Below are 22,806 nucleotides of genomic sequence, written 5' to 3' on the forward strand. Positions count from 1 at the left end.
TGTACTCATAAGATCATATGGGGGTGGGGGAGCAGATAGAGTACTAAGAGTATCAATAATTTCTCGTATTGCCAACATTTCTACAATTTAGCTTTTATCTGTCTGGTCAAATATTACTCCTGCTTTAAAACTTTATACTAAACCTTATAAACAAGAGAATTCAACAAGTGTATCTTGTCAATCATATATTAAACATTCTACATTACAGTAACATTATGCAACATTATGCAACAACATTACACATCAACATCACTCTGTGGCCACATTTCCATTCACAAGCACTCACCCATTAACCATCAACATTTTAAAAACACTCCAATTACTTCTAAATTTGAATCTCCATCTTTCTAACTCTAAATGGTAAATACAGCTGACAACCCATGGTCACTTTCCACCGCGTTTAGAGAGGACAACCTTTCAAACCATGCATCTCTCAGACCATGGAATGACTTCTGGACATTAGGTCTAGGATCGTAATTTGATTGATCTGATCGTACTTAGAGGTAAACTTTAGCCTTTCAGCTGTTCCTCTGTGTCCAACACTGAAACACATATTGGCACCCCCAACTACTAATAACCCACATTCACCACTTCCAACCTTATATTGGGGATAACAAGTTAACTGGTTATGCAGCACCATTCCTGATATTGTGCAACACAAGTACACAATCTTACATGACATACCCTTATGTCTCTTAAATCTTTAAACCTCTTATATCTTTATGTCTTCTATATCTACGTCTGTGTTTACCATTGTCAAAAGAGATGTCATACAATATATACAAAAACATGGAAGTAGTCTGCATTGTCCTCACCTTTTAAAAGACAGCAATCCCTGAATGCTACCCGTCCCCATTAAATAGTTGGAAATTTAGAAAACATGGTGTCTGCTCACTTCATCAAAGATGCGCAGTGATCTCTGCAGCAAGGGTAGGTGGTATTCCGGTGTTAGCAGTAAGGTGAAGGCAAGAGGGCGTCCTGGCTGGCTCGCCAACTGTTGCAGGGTAACTTAAAAAGAAAGAAAAAGATTCCTCTTGGGAATGTAAAAACAGCTCTTTACTGTTGCAACAGGGAGAGTCGCTAGTCCACACACGTAAACAGCCGGTCTCGATCTGCTGCTTCACAGGCTGCTTCCTTTATACAGAGTCAGACAATACTTTATTACAAAACATCAAACATTGAATCACTACATAGTTATGCATTAGTTATGGGAAAAACATCATTCCACCTGTGACCCTAAACTTTCATCTAGTTCACTATACATCCTTTATTGCAGGTCTAACAATGCTTAAACTATTCTCTATGCCTGATTACAAGACCACAGGTTTTTAACCTGCACTGTTCTTTAACCACTTATAGCTGTGTGATGCTTTCTACTATTGTCTACGGTTATGCCATTTTTTCACATTTCACAGTTCCCATAACACAGCTTTGACTGGGCCAGTGTTTTTGCAGAAAAAGGTTCTCATAGTGCATACATGAATTATTTCAGAGCATGTAAATGCTGTAAAAGGGATAAGATTGTATACCTAGGTAACTGACATGGAGCACAGTCAGAGACCCTGAAAGTAGCATCTGTACTACCATCATTACAACTACCTTCGTGCATATGCCCCAGGCGCTGCTGGATGGTCCTCCTACCGTTCACTCTGGACCTTTTTGAATGACATCTGTTTTAATAAAAGCACTGTGCACAGAATATAGAATATGCAAGTTATGTTCCGTGCTAAACTAGTATATCAGTGCAGATCTGCCCACCGTTTAAACATTACAACATGGGAGGCACAATAAAGTGCATGGATGGCTTAGGCTTCTCCCTCCCCAGAGAATCTGGTAACTGATTAAAGTACTTTATCATTTTGCTGACTTCAAACACACTTTGTGCACCCTTTAAGGCACAAAGACTCACTTCTATGAATCTGGTATCTGTGCATTATTGAGCATGTATTGGAATTCTATGTTTTCTATATTATAAAGTACTTGTCCTTTCTACGATTGAAGTACTGGGCTGGACCATGCTCTTACTGAACTGCTGGGCAGTGGTTTTGATTCTTGAAACTAAGTATTCTTACACTAACCTCCCTAAGAGGCCTGTGACTGCTCGACTTGCTACCACTTAGGGTCAAGTGCAGAAAGGGTTTGCTTGACCTAGTTCGCAGAGCCATATTAAGACCAGTCCATGGACAGGAAAAGCAAAAGGACTCAACCCAGGTGGTTGTAGCCCAGTAGGACCTGCCTGCGTCTTGGCCTCCTGAATGGGGGCTGACCTACTTGTAGCAATGACCTAAGGTACTGCACCCTTTCAGCTGACTTCAGAGAGACCTTAGGAATGAACTGTTATATGTTTCTCCCAAGCCATAGGCCACAACATCACCGCACCATTAGTGTAACTGCGGGAACAATGGGAAAGGGACATACCATACCCGATCACAGAGCTGAACTGGGCCAAAATCCTTATGAACACACACATACTGTGTCCCGCAATGGTAGATTCAAATTGATAAGCTTTTACTACCTACACAGGCCCCACCTAACCCCAGGGACAGTTATCAGGCTCTTTGGGACCCCTGGGGCAGCCTTCCCACGTTGCTGCCAAATAGGAGCAGAGATGTACCACATGGTATGGGCCAGCCCCACCCTAGTGGATTACCAGAGGGAGGTGGTGACTTGCAGCAGCGACATGACACAGAAGTCGATCCTATACACCCCCGTGGCCTGTCTGTTTGGGGGGATACCCGAGGCCTTCTAAACATAAAACGACCACCAGGTTTATAGACTTAGCTCTGACATAGGCGAAAATAGAGATCACAATGAATTGATCCTAGCCTGACCAAATGGAAAGAAGAACTCACTTGGTGGGCGGGATAGTAGAGAGCAGTCCTACTCATAGAGGTGAGAAGAGACTGGGTTTAAATATATGGGGTCCGAGCCTGGGAACACCTGGTGGTCTGTCTAGTTGACCCTGAACAGGATACCCCGTCTAGTACACCACTGCATGCTGACACATAACGAACCCCACAACCATATCTTCCCACTTAAGGAAATGGGAGCAGGAGAAGGATGTGTGCTAAATATATCTGCAGCTTATTGATGGGGGGGGGGGAGGAACTGACCCTTACTTTTGAGCTTGGGGATGTGGGCGGGAACTCAGCTCGGAGGGGATGGGAAGGGTGGACTTTTGTTTGCAGTTACAGGGTTCAGGTCATGCAAATGTATTATAGCATTGCCTCTGTACTACTACTCATGACAACCACAAAACGTGTTATCACACTATAATGCAACTGTATCCATATGGCACTACTTTCCTGAACCCTGTGGGTTGTGTTTGTATTGTTTGGAAAATAAATAAATCTTACTTACAAAAAAGGTAATGAACTGGGATATTGAATCATCTTTGCTTACTTCAGTGGGACATCTGGTAACAACCTGGGGTACTGCACACTTGTGCAGCTCACATAATGAGGAAGGAGCAGATTAAGAAGTACGTGTTGAGGAAGGATGGGGTTGGGATGCTGTGTCATCAGCAAAAAACTGTTTTTACAGATAAAAAATGATTATTGTAGTGTTAACGAATGTGCCTTTTTAGGGCTTGCTACAGGCAGGTTTAGTTGTTGGCAAGATGCTTTATCAGCATTGCACACTCCATACACATAACAGTAACACCTAACCCTCCATGCTACAAACAGCATTCAGAAAGGGGCATTTTCACTGACTTCTTTAGGGTAGTTCCCTTAATGCTTTGGGTCGATGTGCATCCTATTTTGAATGAACCAACGGAATATTGTAGAAGATTATATGGAAAACTAATACAGCCTTAGAACCCGCCGTAGCGGGCTCTACCGGCTATTAAAGGCCCGCTCCCTGAGTTAAATGCCCGAGCCGAAGGCGAGGGCATTTAACAAGGGAAAGGGCCTTTAATAGCCGGTAGAGCCCGCTATGGCGGGTTCTAAGGCTATTAGAACATTCTGCTACTCAGGGCAGAATGTTCTCTTAAAAAAAACAAATAGTTCATGGAGCCCGAGGGGATTAGAATCCCCTCGGGCTCCGTGAGGCTTTGTTCACAGCTGCTACTGTGAACAAAGCCCATTGGAATGTTGGCGCTGCGGGCCTTTACCGGCCAGTAAAAGCCCGCAGCACTCCATTGTTTTCAATGGAGCTGCCAACTTCCAATGTTCTAATTCCAGTTACTGTCTGGTTCATAACAAATGCACTGCTCTGCTTGTGCGCACCGGTATTAGCCACAGTAACTCTGAGCCACTGTTAAAACCTGCACTAGACCTACAACGCAGTAGGACTCCAGTGACATGCTTCATAACTGGCAAGATGCATGTGCCTTGCCAGTTACACAAATCTCTCTTGTCATTTGCTCCAGAAGATCTCACACATACGTCATAGGAGTCGACGCTCCATACTGGTCTGTTGCCTCCTTCTCTAGTAACATTGTGTGGTACTTTGCAATGCAGATGTAGAGGGCAGAGAAAGCTGTTCTGGGACTGATGTAGTCCTGTTGCTGAACTGGCATTTCTGCAGTGTGAGGCGAGGAGAAGCTTATTCTCTTTTCTGCCGGGACATGTACAGGAAGTCTCTTTTCTCTTGTGTTGGTTTTCTTGGTCAGGGAGCAGCAGTTCATTTGTTTGCTTTAACCATCATTAGAGTGACATCACGGACTGTACACTCTAGCTACAAAGACCCACTCATACCAAGCAATACAACTTGAAGATTGGTAGCAGTAACCTTCTGGGCTTGTTGGAGGGACCTTTAGTGGATGCAGAGGCAGGCCTTTTGAGCGGGGCTCTAGCCTCCTACAGTGTTGCCGCTCACATTGCTGCTTATGCTATTCCTGTTTCTTCAGCAGGAGCTGCTGCTCTGCAGCACTTCTCCGCATGTGGCATTCTGCTGAAGTTCCTCCTCCAGCTGTTTGAGCACCTTTTCACACTCAAGAGCCCCCAGGTTGTTAAAACAGTTGAGTTTGTTGGTGTTGGACCTCCAGCTGCAAGAACCAGCACCGGTGGCCTCCCACTCCTCTCCCTGCCTACAGTATCACCTACTTGACTTCTGCAGTTAGATAACCTCGCAGACCAGGCCCTCTGCATCTATCAGCCGACCCAGGAAGAAATGCACATCTGCATTCTTGATTCTCAGCCACAGCTACAGGTCCTTCACTCGCTCCAGGATGCCAGTCAGCACTTTCTGGAGGTTCCATTCATGCCACAGCTTCTCTTACAGCACAATGGAGGTGCCCTACGGCAAGGTTCACCTCCTTATCTCCTTTCAGATCAGACTGTTCCTCGTGTGTCATCTGCTGCAGCTTCCTGATTTGGGCACATGCCTAGGTACTGTGGCTTTCTTGTTCTCGGGCCCACTCACTTGCTGCTCCTCCTTCTGTGCCTGCAGCATTACTAGGTGCTGGTACAGCTCTGTTGCAGTAGTCGTATTCCTGGATGAGAGTCGAAATCGGTGTCATAGATGAGGAGGAATGAGCACCTTTGCCCAATGGCTGCTGGAATGACTGCTTTGGAGTACTCCTCTTTGAAGATCATACCTTCGCTCATACACGGCCTAGACGCACTGTGTCCATCGCTCCTTTGCAATGTCCAGGGTACACTGTTTACTACTTATGAATACAGCACATCACCGCAATACCAGCCTATCTACTGCTCTACTGTTCGATCTAGTGACATGTTTAATTTTAGTGCGCAATGGGTTACCTCTCTTATGTGAGTGTTGTGTTGTAGATTATACAACAGTCTTCACCTTTTTCCCTTGGAAGTGAGGTTTCAATGATCTGGTTATTGGTCGCCACTGAAAAGCTAGACTCACAGTTGTGACATCTCTGCATTATTGACCATTTGCCATATTTATTTCTCCTGATGACATCACAAAATTCACAATGAGCCTGGCTCATGACTCACACTTGAAGCGTATGACTGCCCACCAAGGGTAAAAAAAACAACACAGATAATATCACTGTAACACATTTACAAAACCTAAAACGCTTAGGGCATTCTGTGTCATATTACCGGACTGTAATCCTCCTTCCTTCAACAAATTCAGCCATTCATTGTAAGTCTTACCTCAGGGGATTGAGGAAAGTACCGTGAGATGGCAATTGAACAAGATGTTGAGTAGTTGTTCTGGAAATTGTGGGAAGATCTCTCCAGGGGAGGCATCCTCCTCTAGCAGGGTCACAAAATATGATGGAGCTCCCTGCCGGGCAGGGGGCTCTTGAAGAGTTGGGGTCCCTGCTTTGCCACAGGGGCTTCTGTTACATCCATGTCCTTCCCTGATCTGGGAGACGCAGAAGGTGCATTTTCTGTGCCCTAGTTTGTTGTTTGTAACCTTGTTAGTAGTTGTCATTCAGTCTGCTTTAAGGGGCTTTTTGCACCAAAATCCTTTTGTCTAGCGTCACAGCGATCATCTAATGGCAAGATAGAGCTCCAGAACCCACTCATTCAACCTCTTATGACAACTATATATTCTACAGTTTGGAGCATATTTTCCAATTTCATTCATGTTCAAGGTTTTAAAATGACTACTCCTACTACTTCAATTGTCTAGCTTGCCCTTCATTAACAATCACAATACCCTGTGGTGCTTCATGCTGAACGTCTGTTGTTTAAAGTAAATAATATGCATTACTGATATCTAGTTTTTGGGCCTCAATTTGCCGACCTTGAAAGGAAGCAAGACTAACCCAGCGAGGGATTAAAACTCATGATCTGCAGATCATAGTGTATTTCTAAGGCGAACATGCACCTCACTGAGCCACTCTGCTGGCTCAATTATGAATCAATATTAGGTGTTGTAACATAACTGGTTGAATTGAATAGGACAACAACTTCCACAATGTCCACTGAAAGCACTGGGCTGGAAAAAAGAATGTCCCTTGAGCTGAAGTCATCTTACAACCCTACTCAGGTTAAATATCCGTTTGTACAAGGTCTGTACACCTGGTGGTCGTTGAACTTTCATGCCCTTTACAACCACAGTTCATACTTTTCCAACTGTTGTTGGGTTTGTGATTTTCACCTTGGGAAATTTAAAAGTTTAAAAGGGGATATTCCAGTGCACATACCTCTCAGCTTTAGAGAGGTAAAAATGGTCATGGTATAGATGCACACCACAAGAATCTGCCATACTCCATATAGATGTGAACGTGTCTGTTCAGCATTCTCTGGTATTTTGAGATTGAGGGGATAGCTTATAATGGTGAAAGTTAGCGCAGCATGTATTTGTGTCTGACTGAAGGGGCCTGTTCTGATGACCTTAGGAACTATTTTTAAGTGCACCTAAAAGTGCTGTTTGGAAAATTGAGACCTATTGACCTTGTGAAAGCTTGTTTTGCATGTTTACAAATAGAATGTGGCACCATTACTGTGTGGGAGGGGGAAATATGCAATTAGGATTAGGATTAATGAGTGATGCTGAAACTCCAATGTGCACTAAAGAGTATTGAGTGATGGGACAAATAAAAAAGCATAATAGTAACAATGCTTGACATTTGGTGGCACTCTTGGAACGACTATTCTTCGTCCTATGTAAGGTTTGCCCTGGAATAATTGTGGTATTTCTTATTATTGATAGAATTTTATCACTGCTGTTGACATCAGCCCGTAATACTCTAGTGTAACTTGTCTACCTACATCCATGGACCGAAGAAATTCATGCACTCATATTTCCTCCCCACCACTCCCACTACTACGCTCACTGATTCAACCATTTATCCATCTAATCACTCACCTTATACTTTTCGCTGCACCCAGTCACTTACTGGTTTGTCTATTCATGCACTAATCATCTACCAAACAGTGTATCAAAATAACCTTTACCATCCATGCAACTACACACTCAAGTTCCCCAATAAATGAAGAGTTGTGTTCACTTGAAATTAGCCTGAATTAGCGGATTTGCTTTTCTAGTAGTTTTTTTAAATATACTTAGCCATGATGAAATACCAAACTTATCACCTACTCCTAGATCAGGATGACACTTTACCAAAATAACAAGTATTGTCCCCTTAATAAACTTCTTGCGTTTTTTCAATCCTTCAGTTGCTAGTGATATGATGTGCTTTAATTTGTGATGTGTCTACCTTCATATATTTTGTGTTTTCTTTCTCCCGTAATAGGTACCTGCACATTTTGATGATCTTCTGGTCATTTGTGGCTGGTGTTGTTACCTTTTACTGTACTCTTGGCCCGGATACCCTTTTACCAAATATCCTATTCACTCTTCAATATAAGCCCAAGGTAAATAGTCCTGATTTAGCCTTATTGCCTTGCCATTGGTCTGCCTATATTTAACCTTAAGATGTCTTTGTATCCAGCCTTTTTCTGTAAACAGAAATATGGGGTTTCCAGCATACTGTCATGGTGTTTGGAAAACAGGTATACATTTCAAATGGTTAGTTACAAATATTTCGCTATAATGTAATCTTGTATGATTGAGAAAGACATAATTTACTTTGAGCTCTTCCAATCTGTACGGTATTTTAAATTGCAAAATGTTCAGTATGCTGGTGAAGTGCAAGGTAAGACTGGTCATGTCATCTTATTCATTTATTAATTTACTCACTTGTGAAGTGCCTCTCACCCCTGGGCATCATGGCACGCCTGACTAAGAGAAGGAGCTAGATGCTTCTTGTATAAGACCTAAAAAAGAGTAAGATAGAACAACAGAAAAGACTTATAAAAGAAGCATGCCTTCATGGTTCCACTAAATTGACTGTTATATTCAGTGTGTCAGCGTCCACTCAGCAGACCAGTCCATGGCTCGGGTCCAGACATATTGATAGCTCTGTTGCAATGAACACACTTGAAATTAGGAAACTTTAGCAGAGCCAGCAAGAGCATATGGGCCCAATGTGACTTAAGCCATTAACAGGTTGGCCAGAAAGGCCATCTAGTCTTTTCTAGGCCTGGATAAGATTTGCATAGTTTCCTTTGCAAAAATTATGAGAAATGCCCCCCAAAAAACGGCAAAACTATGTGATATTACACATAATGCCATCTTTTGCTAATTTTTTATTTAGTGTAAAGTGTAGTCTCATGTCCAGTCTTGGCACAAGGACGCAGTTTGCACCAACAAAAAAGAAAGCACAAAATTGCATGTGATGTGAATAATAGCCGCTCGCGTTCAGTTCGTTCACATTTTTCCTGTACTACCGCAATAGGATTTTTACCCAAACAAAGTCCAGCCACAGTGCAAAATGCAGGAAACTACATGAGATTATGCCAGCATAAGTGAAATTTCGCCCGGGCCTATTCTTATAATATTCACAGTAAACAAATTATAGAGGTTTGAAGAGCAAACTTTCTTCCCCTGAAGCTCTGGGAAAACAAAGTACCACCTACGTTTGGCTGTTTTGTTGCTATTTTGATTCAGTTAGACATTTTGGTGCTGAGGCCCATCTTAGATTAAATCGGCCACCCTGAGCACTGCACAGGTGTAAAATGTGTAACAGAATCATATGGTCCATAACCACTGTGGTATTCAAGGGCGAGGTACTCGACCTCCTACGTCGAAGACCCACTTGTGGCTCCCTCCCCCCAGGACCCCATCCATTTCTCCACACCGTTCCGTGCTTAGCGGGGCAGCCCCTCGCTTCATAGACCTGTTTCTCCTGTTGGGCGCACCAGTCAACCCCTCGGTGCCACTTCGCCTGCACTGGAGCTGTCTCTGTCTTCCAATTCGATGCAATGTCCCTCTTGGCCACCAAACAAGCCATCCCCTCAAAGGCTCGATCTGCTCTGCTGGATCCCACCCCCTCAAGAACCCCCAGTAAGAGTGGTAACGGGGCAGGCTCGATCTCCACCTGTAGGACTCTAGAAATTTCTGTCACCACTGCTAGCCAATAGGTTATAATGTGGGGGTATGTCCATACCATGTGAAAAAAGTCCGCATTAGGGCCTGCACACCGGGGACAGTCCGCCTGAGGCCGAAGGCCCGCCCCATGTAGCCTGTCGAGAGAGAGGTATGCTGTGTGGAGAAAGTAGGTCTGCACCACACAGAGACGGGAGGTCATGGTCAGCATTCTCAGGGCCATCAAAGCGTACCTCCAGTCCTCGTCCTCCATCGGACCCACCCACTGCTCCCACCACTCTCGAGGCTTATCAAGCGACCGCGCTTAGAGCGCTTTTTTTGTGTGTTCCCCCTAAGTGATACCATTTCACGTCTTTCCACATTTGTGATGAAATCTACCGACATCGCTTTTTTGAGTGTTCCCACTGAGGGGGACCATTTCACAACTTTCCACATTTGATTCCCACCTGTCACGCCCCCCCCCATCTGTGTTGGCAACAGAGACATAGCCGGACTGGGAACCAAAACCAGCTTTTCCATCCACTCGCTGTTTCTCTTCTTCTCTCTCTTCTCCAGGGATGATTTTGTTCTGCCCCCAGCCCTCTCTCGCAGGCTGTCTGCTGCTTTTAACCTCGTGGAGCTAGAGAAAGTGACAGACTCCAGCGTTTATGTAATTTTTTGCTTACTTTGTTCTTTGCGTCTGTTAAAGTTGTACCTCTCTGCCTCTATCAAAGCTGTACATTTTCACTTTTTCAGCAGTTCGAAATACAAGAGTTATTTCCTCAAGGTCACAGCTGCGCAGTGTGTGGAAAAAACAAATGCAAAAGGCACAGGCAAGTAGAATTCGTTTTCTTTTTAAAGAAGTACTCTTGCACTCTGCTTAGTATCAGCGTTGTTATTTCATATAATTCTGTTATCTTGCACTCTGTAGGCCTACCTTGCTGCTGGAAAACTACCAGCCTTGGCTGGATTTGAAAGTGCCTTCAAAGGTGGACGCATCTCTTGCAGAGGTACTTTCATATTATTTAGTAGCATGCACATCGCTATATGTTTTATATCTAAGAAAGCTAAAAAGTCTTGACCTCTGAGTGAACACCCTTTTGGGGGGCAGGGGGGGCAGAGGGTAAGGTTTCAGATAGGAGTGGAAACCCTTCTGATGGCTTGTAACGCCAACCAACAACCCCAAACCTCAACTTCTCTGATGAACATTGAAGCTTTGATTTTAAGGGAAATGAAGAAATGTCCGTGGCTGCGAGTTCGAAGAACTAGAGTGAGAGAAGAATGCTGGCCACCTGCACATGTTTCTTTTCCTCTTAGTCGTTTACTTTGAGAAAACAAAAACACGGTCACTCCATTTCTCAATTTGAGAATCTTGTGTATTTTTTGAAGAATTTATTTGATCAGGGTAAAAGGCATGCATTCGCGATTAAATGTTGTATTAAGTAGCACTGCATGGAAGTGAAATGTCTTTGTTTGCTGTTGATGCTTGTCTAATCTTTTTCAATAAAAGATGTATTTCTTCAGGCCTCCTAAGCACAGCATTAAAATCAGTCCTTAAAGTGTTTCAGAGAGGATTGGGAACAGTGGGCATAGAAGGAGATGTCACTGAGGGTGACCTAGCAGGGGGATTCCCAGGACAAAGTAATTCCAGGATTGTAGGGAGAGGGTGGGGGGAAGGAATTGAGGAAGTTTTGATAGCTATAAGAAGTGAGAAACCTGGAGATGATAAACTATGCTCTGTGTTTTACTAGCTAAATAGAATATGTATGTTACATCATGACTCCTATTAGATATTCCTAGAATTAATTCCACATTGCCATATTTATGCTTGCATAATTCTCATGCGACTTGTATTTGTGTATTGAGTGAAGAAAATGTTGATATCAATACTATCTAATAAAGCCTTGCAGCTTTTGAAATACCTCGAAGTGTTAAACTGTTCCCAGTGGCTGTAAGGAGCACGTCTGCCGGGATCCTAATCTATAGCACAATTGATAATGTTCTCCATTCTTTTTTTAATTCATCCTTTCAATATTAAATGAATACAGCATGTCTTCTCCTCTTGTGCAACTGTCCCCCAATTGGGTATAGTGTTTGTGTGCACGCGGTGACAGTATGAAACCTTATCTCCAAGTCTGTGCACCTTCAGTACTCCTAACAGAACATCAGTACCTTAAATATTCTTGTTTGTTTTAGATTCAAACTCTACACCTTTTGTGTATTTGGTCCTTGTTTTCTTTCTGCTGTATGAGACCAATTCAATTAAATCTTTATTTGAACATAATACACACATGATCATAAAAGACAACATACTTCACAATAAAATATTTACAATTCTAAAAACAAATCTCCATCATAAAACAAATTACATAAACATCGTTCACCAAATCTTAGCCTAATGGCCCTTGTATATAAACATCTGCACTGTACAATGTCCTCGTGTTTGGCAATGGCCGCAGATAGTTAAAAGCTGCACTAGTACAATGGATATTAATCTGTTTTAAAAACGGTAAAAGATAACACTTCCTCAAGGCCACAAACAATTTACAGAAAAATATGAAATGTAAAGTGCTCCTTGCGGAACGGCCAGCGCATGGGCAAGCAGACAAATTCTTACAATAAGAGCCCTGGGTTGGAAAGGCTACCAGACAGTGAACTGTACTGAGCCTCAACCTGACTAACAGCGCGCCGTCCTCCCCTCTCAGCCCCTCCTTTTAGTAGATTTTAGTAGGCTCTTGTTCCCTTTTCGCCGTCTTGCCGCTTTTTCCCGCCGCTCCTACCGCGCTTTTCCCGCCGTTTTTTGCCGCTCTTTTTTGCCGCTCTTTTTTCCCGCTTCCAGCTCCCCTGCCCGCCCACCTCCCGCCTCCCAGCTGACCCCGCCTCCCCACCTACCCCTTAAATGGCGGCCGCTGCGAGGCAGAGGTAGCGACCACTGACCCTCGGGTAGGTCGCTCCCCTGCTCACGCAGCGCCTCCAGTCCCTGACTGCCTTCCTCTCCTGTGAGTGTGCCCCCCCCTTCTTGCCCGTGTACCCCGAGTGCTTGTGCTTATGCTGGTGCTGACTGAAAATCCCTTTTCTCTCCTTGTATCCCGTGCGTGTGCCCCCGAGTGACTGAAATTCCCTTTTCTCTCCTTGTATCCCGTGCGTGTGCCCCCGAGTGCCGTGCGCCGTCCTCCCCTCTCAGCCCCTCCTTTTAGTAGATTTTAGTAGGCTCTTGTTCCCTTTTCGCCGTCTTGCCGCTTTTTCCCGCCGCTCCTACCGCGCTTTTCCCGCAGTTTTTTGCAGCTCTTTTTTGCCGCTCTTTTTTCCCGCTTCCAGCTCCCATGCCCGCCCACCTCCCGCCTCCCAGCTGACCCCGCCTCCCCACCTACCCCTTAAATGGCGGCCGCTGCGAGGCCGCGCAGCGGACGCGCACAGCGGGCGCGCCGCTGGCGCGCTGAAGGCGCACCTAAGGCAAGCCCGTCTGCGCCCGTCCGCGCCTCGACCGCGCCCAGCGCCCGAACCCCTGGCCCCCGCGCCCCCCGCCTGACCTATGACTCCGCCACCCTCGCCAACCTCAACCCCGGCCGCGCGCCGGGCTGCTACCGCGCCACCCCCAAACGAACCCACGGACCCTTCACCTGCAGCAACTGCCGCTTCACCTGCCTACGGACCCACACCGCCACCACCAAGAACGACGCCCCCGGAAGCAACCTCGAATGCATCCTGGTCAACACCCGCTCCGTCCACAGGCACGCCATCGAACTGTGGAACCTCATCAACTCAACGAACCCAGACATCGCCTTCCTCACCGAGACCTGGATGAACCCCTCCTCGGCACCCGACATCGCCATAGCCATCCCCGACGGCTACAAAATCATCCGGAGAGACCGCTTCAAACGCACCGGAGGAGGCATCGCCATCGCACACAAAAGCTCCATCAGCATCTCGACCCACACCGACAACTCACTTCCCGACGCCGAACACCTCCACTTCGTGATCCACATCGACCCCAAGACAACCCTAAGAGGCACCCTCATGTACAGACCACCAGGACCCCGCACCAAGTTCAGCGAAGACATCGCAGACTTCGTCAACCCCCACGCACTCTCATCCACCGACTACATCCTCCTAGGAGACCTCAACTTTCACCTGGAGAACCACACCGACAACAACACCACCGCCGTTCTAGACAACCTCGCCAACCTGGGACTGAAACAACTGGTCAACACCCCCACCCACTACGCCGGACACACGCTCGACCCCATCTTCTCCTCAAGCAAACACATCACCTTCAGCCACACCACCGAACTCACATGGTCGGACCACAGCTGCGTCCACTTCAGCTTCAAGAAAACCACCGTGCATCACCACACCCGGCAACCACCAAAAAGACACTGGAACCGAATCACCACAGAACAACTCGCAGCAACGCTTTCCCTGAACCAACCCACCAGCACCAGCAACCCCAACGAGGCCGCCAACAACCTCACCAACTGGATCTCCGACTGCGCCAACCTCCTGGCCCCTCTGAAGATCCAAACCAACACCAACAACCACAAGAAAAACTCCTGGTTCACCACCGAACTCAAAAACTCCAAGAAAGAATGCCGCCTCCGCGAGAAGACATGGCGCCTCAACCCGACAGAGGAAAACCTGACAGCTCTCAAGGACACCACCCGCCAACACCACCAACGCCTCCGCACCGCACGAAAAACAGCCTACCAGAACAGACTTGACAACAACGCCCACAACAGCAAGGAACTATTTGGCATCGTCAAAGAGCTCTCCAACCCGGACGCAGAAACCAACCCCATCCCTCCCTCTCAGGACCTCTGCGACTCCCTCGCGACCTTCTTCCACCGTAAGATCGCCGACATCTACAACAGCTTCACGACCACCAACATGAACCCACCCCCGGAAGCCGCAAACGACATCTCCACCATCCTCGCCTGGAACCCTACCACCACCGAGGAAACCACCCGCGTCATGAACTCGATCCACTCGGGATCACCCTCCGACCCCTGTCCTCACCACATTTACAACAAGGCCGACAACATCATCGCACCCCACCTCCGAGACGTCATCAACGCCTCCCTCACCACTGCTACCTTCCCTGAAAGCTGGAAACACGCAGAACTCAACGCCCTCTTAAAGAAACCTACAGCAGACCCCACCGAACTCAAAAACTTCCGGCCTATCTCCCTCCTACCGTTCCCCGCCAAAGTGATTGAGAAAATCGTCAACGCTCAACTCACCGCCGCCCTGGAAACCTCCGACTCCCTCGACTCCACTCAGTTCGGATTCAGGGCCAACCACAGCACCGAAACCGCCCTCATCGCAGCCACGGACGACATCCGAGCCCTGACCGACAAGGGTGAAACCGTGGCCCTCATTCTCCTGGATCTCTCTGCAGCCTTCGACACGGTCTGCCACCGCACCCTGATAGACCGCCTCTGCAGCGCCGGCATCAGAGGCAAGGCCCTGGAATGGGTCATCTCCTTCCTCTCCGGAAGGACCCAGAGAGTCCGCCTCTCCCCCTTCAGATCCGCAGCCACGGAGATCATCTGCGGCGTACCCCAAGGATCCTCCCTCAGCCCCACCCTATTCAACGTCTACATGACCCCCCTGGCAAACATCGCACGCAAACACGGACTCGACATCATATCCTACGCCGACGACACCCAGCTCATCTTATCCCTCACCAACAACCCCACATCAGCAAGGACCAGACTGCACGACGGCATGAAGGAAGTAGCGACCTGGATGACAGACAGCCGACTGAAACTGAACACAGATAAAACGGAGGTCCTCATCCTCGGCCCTACCCCCTCCGCATGGGACGACTCCTGGTGGCCCCCCGCCCTAGGCAGCACTCCCCAACCGACCAACCACGCACGCAACCTCGGCTTCATCCTGGACTCCTCCCTCTCGATGACCAGACAGGTCAACTCGGTGACCTCAGCGTGCTTCAACACCCTCCGCATGCTCCGCAAGATCTTCCGCTGGATCCCCATCGACACCAGGAAGACCGTCACCCACGCCCTCGTCACCAGCCGCCTGGACTACGGGAACACTCTGTACGCCGGCATCACCACCAAGCTGCAGAGGAAACTTCAACGGATCCAGAACGCCGCAGCACGACTCATCCTGGACATACCTCGCCACCACCACATCTCCGGACACCTGAGAAAACTCCATTGGCTCCCGGTCAACAAGAGGATCACCTTCAGACTCCTCACCCACGCACACAAAGCCCTCTACAACCTCGGACCCAAACTCATCAACTCCCGCGTCTCCTTCTACACTCCTCCGCGCACTCTGCGCTCCACCGGTCAGGCCTTGGCAGCCGTTCCCCGCATCCGCAAAACCACCGCCGGAGGAAAATCCTTCTCTTTTCTGGCAGCGAAGACCTGGAACTCCCTGCCCAGTCACCTTCGCGCCATACCCGAACACCTCCCCTTCAGAAGGCAGCTCAAGACCTGGCTCTTCGAGCACTGACCCCCTCCCCCCCAGCGCCTTGAGACCCTTATGGGTGAGTAGCGCGCTTTATAAATGTGATTGATTGATTGATTGATTGAGGAACCTGTGGTGCTGATTCCCACCCATGCCAAACATGACGCTGTTCCAGACCAAGTTGGAATCTCAGCATAGGCTTGGACCCGCGGCTCAAAATTCTCCCTCTGAAGTCCAGCATCCATGCAGTGAGCCAAAAATGTACTTTTCATTGTGGCCATTGGGACAGTGACAATACTACCAGGAGAAGCAAATATCTTCTCATATCCCAAGTTTCGGACAGTATTGTAAACATGCTTGATTCAAAGGATATTCAGGATAGTCCAGTTTTAAACAATTAGTGAGGTTGACCTCATTGAAAATGGTCTGTTCCCTCCTCCAGATACGGGTCCACAATAATAAAGGTTGCATGTTAACAATGCCTCCAAGATAGTCCAAGTCTACCTCTGAGTGACAAATAAGTGAGCTTGTGCTAGTGGGGACTGATAGTGACCTTTTGAGGAAGTCATTTTCAACCGACTCAAATCCCCCTTGATCACTGATCCCCAGACCCCCGCCCAATAAGAAGCTACAGCCCCACATTTAGCCCTAATAATGGGTATAAGTTCCTTTACTGGATTCTGGCCTAGTCTGCTTGCAAAGCTAAAAACTGCCTCAACCGCCTTCGAGAAAACCCCAGCCCTACTGGTCTTCAATGTTCTCCATGTTAGTCGATTTATCAAACAGAACCCCCAGATAAGCAAGATATGTCACAATGCACACTCTCCCATTATTCACCCTAAAAATTGGGGTCTCCTTTTTCTTGGCACATAAACCATCACATGAGTTTTAGAGTGATTAACCTTTAGATCTAGGTACAACATGAACTGACAAAAGCAGTCTAATAATCGTTTCACACCCTTGGCTGTCCTAGCTAACAGATCCATATCATCTGTGTAGATTAAAGCAGGGACGCTGCAGCCTAAAATACAGGGACATTCCATCCCAAGGTCCCCCAACTGTCTTTCCAACTCGTTTGTGTAAAGTTAAAACAGGAAAGGGGCCATCACACATCCCTGCCGCACTCCCCTATCCAGGCTAAAAGCCACCGCAGTCTCACTACCCAGGCCGTATCTTATACTGGCTGTGACCGCGCTATAGAGTTGTCTTCAATAATTCACAATATACTGCTCCACTCCCATCTCTATCCGAATGCCCCATAACCTCCCTCTATTTACAGAGTTGAAAGCGGAGCTCAAATCCATGAAGGCCAAGTCCATTTTACCTTTCTTAGCCACAGTATATTTGCTAATTAACAAGTATAAATTAAGCTCCTGGCCTAAAACCAAACTGAAGATCCGACAGCACATTATGTTCCTCCACCCAGGTCTGCAGCCAATCCAACAGGATACTCCCCATTACTTTCATGGTGAAATTAATCAATGATATTGGGCGGTAACAATGTGGTTCACCCCTAGAGCCTTCCTGGAATATGGGGACTATAATAGCATGTGCCCTTGATAATGGCGGGTCAGTGGCTAGAGTAGCATTAAGGACATTCTTCAGGAGTGGAGCCTATTATTCCACATGAGCTCTAAACAGATCAACAGGGATCCCATTGGTGCCAAGAGCTTTCTCAGCTGGACACCTATCCAGTGCTAAAATAACCTCATAGTGTGATATCTGCAAAAAAAATCTACCTCCTTTTCACATGTAACCAAAGGCTAAGGTGAGTATGATGACAAAGAGTTAATTGATGCTTTAGAAATTCCAGGAGCTGAACAGGCCCCCTCCTCAGCATCAGCATAAAGGCCTCTAAAATGGGGGACACAGGCATTTTCAGGAATCACTGTGTCCACCCCTGCATCATTGCTGCTTCTGAATTACTTCTGGTTGACCGTGGCCCAAAAGGCCTTGCTGTCCCTTAGCTCACCAGCCAGGAGCAGAGACGTGAATGCTTCCTCCCTAATAGTGGCTTTCCTTATTTTCAGAGTGTGCCTATAATTGTCCCTACGCTCCTGTACCTTATTCTGATCTGTAGGGGCCTCTATCAGAGCCGCAGGCAACTGATTATGAACAGCCGTATAGTCCACACTGAACCACTTTACGATCCTCCTCTCTGTTGTACTTAACACAGGGCCAAAGGTATGTTATGCCCAACATTACAGATTCTTTCAAAACAATCCATAACTTCCCATCCACTGTCCCCCTACAATCATCTTCTGATAAGCAGCATAAAAAAATCAGACAAGGTTGAGGTGATGAGACCTGACAAGAAAGAAGTTGCATCCACACTAGACCACTTCTTAACTAAACCCTTGTTTTTTTTTATATAGTCTAGTGGCTGCGGATAGGACTCCGCAGGAATCTTAACCAAGAAAGAACCATGTAAGGATATACAAAGAAGCCTTTGATCACTAAGTGGGAATACTTCAAATCATACCCCGTGACCCAGTCCCTAAATGATGAGGAGAACAAAATGAAGTCTGTCTGACTTGGAGCTCCCCTTCCTATATAAGTTGGCAACATTGAAAGAAGAGTGGCCAGGTCACACCAATAGCATGAATCCTGATCCTGATAATGTTCAAGAATAAATAGAAAGTTCGTTCTTGGAAGATGATGTGTAGATATTTATTATAAGTGCAGGTAGAAAGTAGAAATCTCAATCAAAAGACTGCGTTGTACAAAATGACCATGTGTCCAGAGCAGCCAGATTGTGATAAATGGTCAAAGTTATGATAGGATGTTCGAATGTAACAATAAATCCATACAGCAAAACAGCCAACACGTGTTTCGTCTTCAAGACTTTGTCAAGGCTGTGGAAACATAGATGAAAAATACATACATGTCGGTATAGTATAATTGCGCAAGGTGACTTCACAACGTCTAAAATTCTTTGTACAGAGGTAAAGAGAACAATCCGAGCGAAGGTGCAATAGAATTGTGTGAATTAAGTGCAGGGATGCGTATAGTTAATGTGACGACCAGAATGTAGTGTGAATGCCTCAATAGGTCTTATAGGTGACTAATTGAATCACGTTCCAGAAGAAAAAGGCAAACAAGTCAGTCTAGAGTGGAATAAAACGGCAACATCATGCGAGGTGAGATTGTCATAAATGTGTCTACACAGTGTGATACAGTACATGTGCTTTAAAATTTTTAGAAAACATTGAATCTTAGTGGTGAAGAAACAAGGGGGGATGCGAAGTGTGTTGTGATATGGATAGAAGATCTATAAATAGTGTGAAGAAAAGAGTAAAGAAAGAAGTAAGAAGTAATTGAAAGGGGGTAAGGTACCTTCAGATGCATATAAAACATTATATGTAAACACGAAAGGTATAAAGATCAAGCTGCTGGTAGTCATGAGTCCTTGGGAGAAATCAAATAGTATAGGCAAATGATGGCCATGATAAGCCTGGGGTATAAAACAACAAAAAATACAATGTAATGTAAAGCAGGTGTTATGCAGAAAGCTACTTGATTTTAAAGATACATACAGAGTAAATAATCTGGTATGATAAGTTCTATATTGTCCCTGGAGCGTTGCCCCATCACTAGCTTTTCCAAGGTTGCTGTGATTTTACATTTGTAATATTCTTTTCACTTTCTAGAAAAACTCGAAAAGTGAAGATGGAGCCTATCAAATTAGAAAGGTTTTCTCACAACGCAATCAAAACTTCTAAAGGAACTTTTTACTTAGTCTTTTTATGCCCATGCCATGCCCCCTAATGCCACTTTAACCGCTTATAAAAACCAAAATCTCGATCAGAAAAAATGTCATTCTAAAACTAGAGAACGTTTTATCACTTAGTCTCTGTCTGTGGTATAACTTTACTTCATGCCATGTTAAGACACACAATCGGAGCATGCAGCGCACTACCAGACTTCTACAGAAATTGAAAGGCTATTCTATTCACACAACGTGGTATGCTTTTGTCACATATTTATTTTTTCTAGCCGACACAGATTAGTAAAGCTTTCCTCGCCTGGCTGCCTTGAGTTCCCCGTAAGTGGGAGAAAGTAGTGAGACAAGCCAGCAACGCTGGCAGTACCTTACCTCAAGTATTTGTGGAGCGAATAAACCTGTGCCGTGCGCGTCAGGGTTTTGGCAGAGTGTTTGGCCCATGTGTGTGTCAGCCTCTTTTTATAGGTTGATTGGTTCAGGCAAAAGAGAGTCAAAATAGAAAAGGGACTCTAATTAAGACAGTGAGCAGTTTGAGCAGCCCAATGTATCTAAACTGCCTGACCAAAAAAGTAAAACGTCATCAATGTATCTGCCCCAGTATAGTATGTGTTGAGTCAAGTCCGGTGGGCACTCTCCATATATGTTGCCATTCATACACTTTTCTGCATGACTCTTACGTCTGATCTCCACACCCCTCTCCTTTTCTGAATGACTCTTACGTCTGATCTCCACACCCCTCTCCTTTTCTGAATGCCTCCATTGCTCGTAGCACTAGTCTCTATATGGACTCACTCCGTTTCAAAATGGCCCCCACCTTGGGCTGCTCAAACTGCTCGCCGTCTTAATTAGAGTCCCTTTTTCTTACGAAAAGCAATAATCAACAAGAAACACATTACATGGTAAAATCAATATTATAAATAATAAAGAATTAAAATAGCCTCAAGAGATTTACAAACATCATCTAAGAACGACAGTTGGGATCCTGTATAATACAGTATAGCAATATACATGACCCAACAGGAGAAAAAGAAAAATAGCTATGTACATGTGGCCATAAACAATAAAACATTAGACATAAGAGAATATAAAAGGCAAATTCAAAATCACACAACACTAGGAGATAATATGGATTCTCAATCATGCGACGCTAGGAGATAATATGCACGTCTGTTCCTGACACGTAAGGAAAGGTAAGAATCTAAATCTGACCAAGAGGCAAAACAATAGCTTTTTTACAAGCCTCTATAAAGTACAACATGCATAGTGCATTGAATGAAGGGCAAATGGTGCCTAATGCATTCCTGTGAGTAACCTCCATATAAAAATATGACGTAGCAGCATACGTTACCCAAGTGAAAATACCAATATTTGTATAGTTGTCACGTGAGTACATCCCCAGATATAACGATTCCAGATAGACATTACAATAGCTATAGGCACCCACATCTACTCAGCCAAGGTCTGAGGAGAAGATCATCATAATTTGGGCCCTAAAAAATGTTTAAATTAAAAAAAAAAAAACATTCGTAAACTTATTACAAATCATTTTGTTCAGGAGAGATGGTATAAATTTTCGCACCTCTGAAGCAGAATATAAGTTATTTTTAATAAACATGGACCTTAAGAATAAACGTTGAGCCTCTGACAACCCAGGACACACGAATAATATGTGATTAAGGTCCTGGATAAAAAACTGGCACAGCTCACCGTATGGGGATCAAATCCAATCTCAGCAGTAGTATCGTCCTCCGAAATCCTTGGGGAATATTAGATAAAGCTGGGGTTTATTCCCTAAAGTGCTCTTGAGCACCACTGATTACGCAGGTTAACCTGACTCAATGAAATATGTCTGACCAAACTTACTTTGAGCAAAGAGCCCTTTAGCAAGTGCTTCATGGCAGCCTTGGACATTTAAGAGTCTAATTTCAGATTACTCTCGAAAATTTTGTTAGCCCGCTGTAGGAAGATGGCCCTTTATGTGGTATGTGAATACCATGTAAAGGGTCCAGGGGTTCCCAAGTGAGTGGACAGGGCTTGCTATGCAATTCTAAAGTGCTCTATTTAGGGTTAGTGTGGTCGAGCAGCCTTAGGCTTAGCACAGAGGAGTGCAAGACATCTACAAATACTCACAATAGTCAATAAATGAGACACATGACTCAAGAAGGAAATTCACACCAATTTATAAAAATAGTAGATACCTTTATGTATGTTTAGTCATCAGTGAAAAATCGTTCAGGTAAGTACCTTTTAAAATAGGAATTCTTGTCACTTTAAGAAGTGAATACACTGCAATTTCTGAGTTCTGTAATGTTATTCTATTAGAGTAAGCAAGTTCTGCAAAACAAGTATCGTACTGGGACTTACAAGACCAGTCTCCAGGAGTTAAGCTGAGTAGTAGGCAAGGTCCAAGGCTGCACCCACAGTACCCCCTCAGCGGACCGGAGGTGGCTGGGTGCAGAGCCCAAAACAGTGTTGAGTGCCCAATGCTCCTATGGAGATTTGTCACTGAGAAAAGAAGCTCCAGACTCTGGCCAGGAGGCCAGTCGGGCTAAACCAAAAGAGGGGCTCAGGCCTCACGATACTCGGGCACATGTACCCTTTCTCCACGGCTCAGGGGTGACGGGTGGAGAGGTGTTATTAGGTGTCGAGTTTTTCTGACCGGAGGGGGTCTGTGTGCAGAGGCTGCAGGCATCGTTGGAGTCCGGGAGGGGTGAAACCACAATGGACTTGGCCTCTGGAGGGCTGGAGAACCTTGTTGGCACCGGTGGTCCACTTCAACTCTGGTTGGAGACGCGGGTGCAGTGGTGACTTCAGGTGATGGGTTTTGGTGGTTCCGGAGGTTTCAG

General features: G+C 45.7%; 1 protein-coding gene across 3 annotated transcripts in view; it reads left to right on the plus strand.

The window, feature by feature from the left end:
• Positions 1 to 22,806, plus strand: part of SNX14 (sorting nexin 14) — a 627,761-nt gene that overhangs the window by 81,497 nt on the left and 523,458 nt on the right. For all 3 annotated transcript variants that reach the window (XM_069235584.1, XM_069235585.1, XM_069235586.1), the window contains exons 2-4: positions 8,129 to 8,249; positions 10,558 to 10,634; positions 10,733 to 10,811. In XM_069235584.1, the coding sequence (XP_069091685.1) occupies positions 8,129 to 8,249; positions 10,558 to 10,634; positions 10,733 to 10,811 (277 nt within the window). The remainder of the gene's footprint in view (positions 1 to 8,128; positions 8,250 to 10,557; positions 10,635 to 10,732; positions 10,812 to 22,806) is intronic.

The sequence above is a fragment of the Pleurodeles waltl genome, chromosome 5 (assembly GCF_031143425.1).
Source record: "Pleurodeles waltl isolate 20211129_DDA chromosome 5, aPleWal1.hap1.20221129, whole genome shotgun sequence".
NCBI classification, from domain to species: Eukaryota; Metazoa; Chordata; class Amphibia; order Caudata; family Salamandridae; genus Pleurodeles; species Pleurodeles waltl.